Here is a 7,641-nt window from a genome sequence, read left to right as displayed (position 1 = left end):
CAGGCATGAGCCACCATGCCAGGCTATGTCTCCCCACCCCCCCTTTTTTTGTTTGTTTTTTGAGACAGAGTCTCACTCTTGTTGCCCAGTCTGGAGTGCAATGGTGCAATCTTGGCTTGCTGCAACCTCCACCTCCCAGATTCAAGTGATTCTCCTGCCTTAGCCTCCCGAGTAGCTGGGACTACAGGCGCTCACAACCATGCCTGGCTAATTTTTTTTATTTTTTTTTGAGACGGAGTTTCGCTCTATTGCCCAGGCTGGAATGCAGTGGCGCGATTTCGGCTCACTGCAAGCTCCGCCTCCCGGGTTCACGCCATTCTCCTGCCTCAGCCTCCCAAGTAGCTGGGACTACAGGTGCCTGCCAACACGCCTGGCTAATTTTTGTGTTTTAGTAGAGACAGGGTTTCACCGTGTTAGCCAGGATGGTGTCAATCTCCTGACCTTGTGATCCACCCGCCTTGGCCTCCCAAAGTGCTGGGATTACAGGTGTGAGCCACCACACCCGGCCTGGCTAATTTTTTTGTATTTTTAGTACAGATGGGGTTTCACCATGCTGGCCAGGCTGGTCTCAAACTCCTGATCTCAGGTGATCTACCCACCTTGGCCTTCCAAAGTGCTGGGATTACAGGCTTGAACCACCGCACCCGGCTACATCTCCCCTTTTAAATTGCAAAGTGTGGGCCGGGCACGGTGGCTCAAGCCTGTAATCCCAGCACTTTGGGAGGCCGAGGTGGGTGAATCACGAGGTCAGGAGATCAAGACCATCCTGGCTAACATGGTGAAACCCCGTCTCTACTAAAAATACAAAAAACTAGCCGGGCGTGGTGGCGGGCGCCTGTAGTCCCAGCTACTCGGAGGCTGAGGCAGGAGAATGGCGTGAACCCGGGAGGCGGAGCTTGCAGTGAGCCGAGATCGCGCCACTGCACTCCAGCCTGGGAGACACAGCGAGACTCCGTCTCAAAAAAAAAAAAAAGAAAATAATTGCAAAGTGTGGCTGGATGTGGTGGCTCATACCTGTAATCCCAGCATTTTGGGAGGCCGAAGCGGGAGGATCACTTGAGGCCGGTAGTTGAAGACCATCCTGGGCAATACAATGAGACTTCATATCTGCAAAAAAAAAAAAAAAAAAGAATTAGCTGGGCATGGTAGTGCATGCCTGCAGTCCCAACTACTCAGGGGACTGAGGTGGGAGGATCACTTGAACCTGGGAGGTTGAGGCTGCGCTGCAGTGAGCTGTGATCTCATCTACTGCACTCCAGCCTGGGTGACAGAATGAGACTTTGTCTCAAAAAAAAAAAAGCCTGAACTGCAACTTTATTTCCAGTGCCACCAAACTCCCCAGTGGGTGTCCATAAATAATCACTGAGTAAATGAATGCGGGAAGGGTGGAGCCAGAATTTGGCTGGTTTCCCCAGGTCCATCTGGGGAGGCAGCCTGGGACCTTGCAGGCGGGGAAGGGAAGGCCCATCCCTGTGCAAGGTGGTTCCAGACAACCCAATCCCTCGGCCCCCACGAAACCTCACTCTGCCTTGTCCTCCTCATCTGTAGAATGGGTGGGCTAGAGAACCGGAGGGAGCTACTTCGTCTCTCTTGGAAAAAGCCATAGACATCCTGGCTTGATGATTGGAGTAAGGGGCTTCTCAGCTTACTCACTTGCAAAACTGGAGCAAGAACTAGTTTGGGCCAAGCATGATGGCTCATGCCTGTAATCCCAGCATTTCAGGAGGCCAATGCAAAAGAATTGCTTGAGCCCAGGAGTTCAAGACCAGACTGGGCAATATTATGAGATCCAGTATCCACAAAGAAAAAAAAATTGAAAAAACTAACCAGACATGGTGGCGCACACCTGTGGTCCCAGCTACCTGGGAGGCTGAGGCAGGAGGATTGTTTAAGCCTGCAAGGTAGAAGCTGCAGTGAGCTGTGATGGTGCCATTGCACCCCCGCCTGAGTGACAGAGTGAGACTCTGTCTCTAAATAAATAAATATTGGGCCAGGCGCGGTGGCTCATGCCTGTAATCCCAGCACTTTGGGAGGCCGAGGTGGGCAGATCGCCTGAGGTCGGGAGTTCGAGACCAGCCTGACCAATGTGGAGAAACCCCATCTCTACTAAAAATACAAAATTAGTCGGCTATGGTGGCGCATGCCTGTAATCCCAGGTACTCGGGAGGCTAAGGGTGGGAATTGCTTGAACCAGGGAGGCAGAAGTTGCGGTGAGTGGAGATCATGCCATCACACTTCAGCCTGGGCAACAAGAGCGAAATTCTGTATAAACAAACAAACAAACAAATAAATAAATATCAAATAACTAGCCTGCAGAGTTCCTTTTTTTTTTTTTCAGAGGGAGTCTTGCTCTGTCCCCCAGGCTGGAGTGCAGTGGCACCATCTAGGCTCACTGCAAGCTCTGCCTCCCTGATGCACGCCATTCTCCTGCCTCAGCCTCTCGGGTAGCTGGGACTACAGGCGCCCGCCACCACATCCGGCTAATTTTTTGTATTTTTAGTAGAGATGGGGTTTCACCATGTTAGCCAGGATGGTCCCGACCTCCTGACCTCTTGATCCGCCCATCTGGGCCTCCCAAAGTGCTGGGATTACAGGCATGAGCCACCGCGCCCAGCCCGCAGAGTTCTTTTCTTTTCTCTTTTCTTTTCTTCCCTTCCCCTCCCTCCCTCCCTTCCTTCCTCCCTCCCTTCCTTCCTTCCTGCCTTTCTGACAAAGTCTTGCTCTGTCACCCAGGGGGTAATGCAGTGGTGCAATCTTGGCTCACTGCAACCTCCGCCTACTGGGTTCATGCCATTCTCCTGCCTCAGCCTCCCAAGTAGCTGGGATTACAGGCACGTGCCACCACACTCAGCTAATTTTATATTTTTTAGTAGAGGCAGGTTTCACCATATTGGCCAGGCTGGTCTCGAACTCCTGACCTCCAGTGATCCACCCACCACCCACCGTGGCCTCCTAAAGGGCTGGGATTACAGGGGTGAGCCATTGCACCCACACATTTTTTTTCTTTTTTTTAGACAGGGTCTCGCTCTGTCACCGAGGCTGGAGTGCAGGAGCATCATGATTGCTCCCCACAGTGATACATTCTCGGCCTCTTGAGCTCAAGCGATCCTCCTGCCTCAGCCTCCTGGTAGCTGGGACTACAGGCATGTGCTACCATGCCCGGCTGGATGGATTCTAGATCAGAATATTCTCCTCCTTCTCTCTTTCTGTTGTTAATATCCCCCAAAGAGTTGCTCAGAGGAAAAAATAAGAGAGAAAACATCGCGCCCTGGTTTCCGGGACGACTGAAACCACGCACAGCCACGCGTAACTAAGGTACCCACAGCCCACGGCGCTTCCTAGGGTCCCAAAGGGCGCCAATGTGCAGGCACCGCCGCCAGGGAGCGCTCCCCGCCGGAGCCCCGGAGACCAGCGTCTGGCTCCCTCGCCTGGTTTCCGAAGGAGTGAGGGTCCGACGGCAGCCATGAACAAAGCTGCACGCTCTGCAGACCCCAGAGATCCCCTAGAAATTCCGCAGAGGCCTCCACTCTCCGCTTGGGCACGAGTCTGCATTTATGGAGCGCCGTCTGCATGCAGCAGCCCGGAAAAAGAAGGCGGTGCCCATTTTATTGTGGGGAAAACTGAGACTCAGGCTTCCCAGGATGAACAGCGAGTGGGGATTCAAACCTCTTTTAATAACAATAACGATAATAGAGGTCGGGCGCGGTGGCTCAGGCCTGTGTAATCCCAGCACTTTAGGAGACGGAGGCGGGCGGATCACCTGATCAGGAGTTCGAGACCAGCCTGGCCAACATGATGAAACCCCATCTCTACTAAAAATACAAAAATTAGCCGGGCATGATGGCGGGCACCTGTAATCCTAGCTACTCAGGAGGATGAGGCAGAGGTTGCAGTGAGCCCAGATCGCACCACTGCACTCTAGGATGGGCAACAGAGCGAAACTCAGTCCAAAAACAGTAAAACAATAAACAATTACGATAACATTAAAAGTGACAGCAGCTAACACTTATGGAGCGTCTAGTGTGTTCTCAGCTCTTGGCCTGCACTGTCTCATTGAATTTTACCAACACCTAGGAGGTGAGCGCATCATTCCCATTTCACAGATGAGGTGCCTGGAAGGATTTGGCTTCCCCAAGGCGTAAAGCGCTGGCATTTGAATGCAGATCTGCCCAGAGCTTGTCTCCAGGTAACGGGGAAACTTCCATGCCCTTGAATAGGGGACTACAGATGCAGGCGTCCCGAGCTTGCAAATGCACAGGGGGGGGGGGGGGGGGGGAGTTACTGTGTTTTTTTTTCAGGGGTCCTGGGAGGCCCAAAGGCCTCCGCCGCTCTCGGCTTGAACGCGGGGAACCGTTCTCCTCGGGTTCCCGCGCGCTCCAATGGGGGACCTCTCGGCAGCGTGCGGTCGTCGCAGGACCCGGAAAGAGGAAAGGTGGGGAGCCGATCGGGGTGCTCCGAGCTCGGGAGACTGAGGGGGCGGGCGGGCGGGACCCCGCAGCCCCGGGGGCCTCTGGGAACCCCTCCCCCCTCGGCCCCGCCCCCTCCCCGGGCGCCGACCTCCGGGGTCACGTGACCGGGCCCGGCGGCCGCTGGGGCTGGAGGGCGCGGCGCGGGGACGCGGCGGCCTGGGCAGGCGAGGCGGGAGCGTAGCAGGCCGGAGCGGGCCGCGCGCCGGGGAGGGTCGCGCCGCGCCCGCCCCCTCCCCGCCACGCCCGGGGCGCACGCGCGCTCCTCTGGCCGCCCCTCCCTCCGCGCAGGGACCCCTGGCGGGCGGCAGGAGGACATGGCCAGCGACGCCTTGCAGGTAGGCGCACCTGCGTCTGGAGTCCCAGGGCGACCGGACGGCGCCGGGGGACCCCGCCCTCGCGCTCCCGCGGGAGTCCCCCAGCCCTCCGAACGGGACTCGGGTGGCGATGGCTAGGGCGGAGACCTCCAGAGCGCCCGGCGCCCCCTCCCTGGGCCGGGACTATGGAGCCAGCGAGGCCCCCTTCTCGGCAGGTGGCGATGTGGACGGGGCTGGTTTGGGGGCAATCTCGGAGGCAACCCCTGCTGCACCCCCAAACTCGGCCTCTCCCAGAGAACTAGAAGGGGCGCGGCGGAGGCTCTACTTCGGGTGTCTGTGGCTGGCTGGGAGTACCGGTGCCTCTCGTCCACACCCGAACTCATCCCCCTCCCCAGGGTTGGGTGCCCGGCAGGTGCCGCTCCACCTGGGGCAGGTGCCTGGCGCAGTGCCGTGGGAGGGGAGGAGGCCGCCGGGCCCGGCCGGTGCCCTTCCCCCTCATAACAAAGCTCCAGCCGCCCCCGCCTCTAGACAGCTTTATAGTGTTCCAGACGCCACCCAGATTGGCACCTGTTGGCGGAAGTACCCGAGTCACTGCATTAGGTCGGGGGACTGGGGACCCCCGCTCCCACCCTTGGACTGTCAGGTGGAACCTTCTCCCGGGTGGGGAGTGTCTCAGTCAACAGGCCAGGGATGCTCCCATATATAGAATCTTACTTTTTTGCATGGTGGCTGGGCAGGGCTGGGTCACCCCCACCCTCCTAACACACACGTGATTGGCACCAGCCTCCCGCCCAGCCAGAGTCCCCCGTGCCACCTGGTGGGTATCACTGACCTGGACTCATCTTCCCCGTCTGTGACAAGCAGGGCCAGCGTGACTGCCAACCTTCTTTGGCTCAAGTGACCCAAATCTGAGAAATGTCTGTGCCTCGGTGCCCCCATTAGCACCTCACCATCCAGTTCATCGTCCTGTGGCTGTTGTGTAACTGGGTTCTCATCTCCTTCTGCACCTGCCCCCTGCCCCTCTGTGTCTCCCCCGTAATCCCCGGTCCCTCCCACCTCCCCAGTCCTGCTGATGGCCTGCCGGCCTTGCCGAGGAGCTGGGCGTATCTGGTGTTGCCGATCACACAAGGTCAGACCTCAGGGCCGGGATGGGCCGGGGTCCCTGCCTCTACCCCCGGCCCAGGGAGGGCTGTGTAGGAATCCCCGGGCGCATGCATGCGCTTGGCGCGTCCCACACATGACCCAGACAGGCTGTGATTCCTGCAGTGAGGCTGGACCCACGCCCTGGTCCCCCCTTCCCATCTCCTCCTTAGTCTCTTCCTCCTCCTGGTCATCCCTCTCTCATGGTTGCTTGGGCCTGCCGCCCTGTCCCTCTGTCTGTCCCAACATGTGCCTGTCTGTTCTGTGTCCTGCAAACGGATGTCCTGTCCAGATTCCGGAAACGCCCAAGGCATTGAAATCTCCGGATGTGGGGGTCTAGGTCCCTGGCTGCTCTGGCAAGATGGGGATTCTGGGAGGCAGGTCCTCTGGGTCTGAGGTCTCCGCTCCCTGGTGGGCAGCAGAGGAGCAGGGGTTCTCCATAGGCCAGGCCAGGCCCCTGAGTCCTGGGTTTGCCTTGGTGGCCCTCAGGTGACCCCTATGCCCTGGGAAGAAGTGAGTCACTCAGGGGAGGAGAACCCAGGAGCCCAGCCTCCCTCCTCCTCTGCATTACAGACCTCAGCTGCTGGAGGTGGGGCCGAGGGAGGCCACCTCTCCTCTCTGCCTGGACTTCCCCAGTTGAGCTGACCCTGCTCTTGGCTGTGTCCTCCCTCTGCCTGCTGGGGATGGGGTGGGGCCTGACTGAGTGAGGGTGGTATTTGGTGAGCCTGGGCTTAAATTCCAACGCTGACACTTCCTTGCTGTGTGTCCTGGGCCCAGTGCCTTCGCCTCTCTGAGCCTCGGTTCTGACCTAGGAAAAATGGGACTAAGAGGGTGTTCATGGGAGAGAGAGACCGAGACCTGGCCAGCACTTGGCAGGCGGGGCTGCTGTGAAGTCATTACTGGTAAGCGTCCTGTTCAGCAGCTCAGGGTGTGAATCTGTGTTCTTACTGATTGATTTACTTATTTATATTTATTTATTTTGGGGGAGACAGTCTTGCTCTGTCACCCAGGCTGGAGTGCAGGGGTGCGATCCTATCTCAACTGCAGCCTTGATTTCCGATTTCTGGGACTCAAGTGATCTTCCTGCCCCAGCCTCCCGAGTAGCTGGGACAAAAGGCACAGACCAACGTGCTTGGCTAATTTCCTTTTACTTTTGTAGAGACAGGGTCTCGCTCTGTTACCTAGGCTGGAATGCAATGGCGAGATTCTTGTTCACTGCATCCTCAGACACTTGATCTATAGGACTACAGGCATGTACCACCATACCTGGTTGATTTTTTTTTCTTTTCTTTTTTTTTTTTTTTTAAATTGAGACTGGGGTCTCACTCTGTCACCCAGGCTGGAGTGCAGCGGCATGATCTCTGCCTCCTAGACTCAAGCGGTTCTCCCACCCCAGCCTCCTGAGTAGCTGGGACTACAGGTGCGCACCACCACGCCTGGATTTTAATTTTTGTATTTTTAGTAGAGGCAGGGTTTCGCCATGTTGCCCAGGCTTGTCTTGAACTCTTGAGTTCAAAGTAACCGGCCCACCTAGGCCTCCCAAAGTGCTGGGATTACAGGTGTGAGCCACTGCAACCAGGCTTTTTTTCTTTTTTCTTTTTCTTTTTTTCTTTGTGACAGGGTCTCACTCTGTCGCCCAGGCTGGAGTGTAGCAAGCTCCACCTTCCAGGTTCATGCCATTCTCCTGCCTCAGCCTCCCAAGTAGCTGGGACTACAGG

The 7,641-nt window shown here is 57.0% G+C and overlaps 1 protein-coding gene across 2 annotated transcripts in view; it reads left to right on the top strand.

Moving 5' to 3' along the window:
* The first annotated feature begins 4,566 nt into the window (after positions 1-4,566).
* PKN1 (protein kinase N1) overlaps positions 4,567-7,641 on the top strand; it is a 43,278-nt gene continuing 40,203 nt past the window's right edge. Inside the window, exons 1-2 of one of the 2 annotated variants that reach the window (XM_026456986.2) lie at positions 4,584-4,804; positions 6,736-6,825. Coding sequence is in view for 1 of the 2 variants with exons in the window: in XM_026456985.1 (XP_026312770.1) it covers positions 4,784-4,804 (21 nt within the window). In the remaining variant the exon portion in view is untranslated. Of the gene's footprint in view, positions 4,805-6,735; positions 6,826-7,641 lie in introns of both variants that reach the window. The other variant, XM_026456985.1, reaches the window with a different exon arrangement.

The sequence above is a fragment of the Piliocolobus tephrosceles genome, chromosome 21 (assembly GCF_002776525.5).
Source record: "Piliocolobus tephrosceles isolate RC106 chromosome 21, ASM277652v3, whole genome shotgun sequence".
NCBI lineage: Eukaryota > Metazoa > Chordata > Mammalia > Primates > Cercopithecidae > Piliocolobus > Piliocolobus tephrosceles.
The sequence above is the reverse complement of the archived record's forward strand: the minus strand, read 5'-3'. Positions and strand labels throughout refer to the sequence as shown.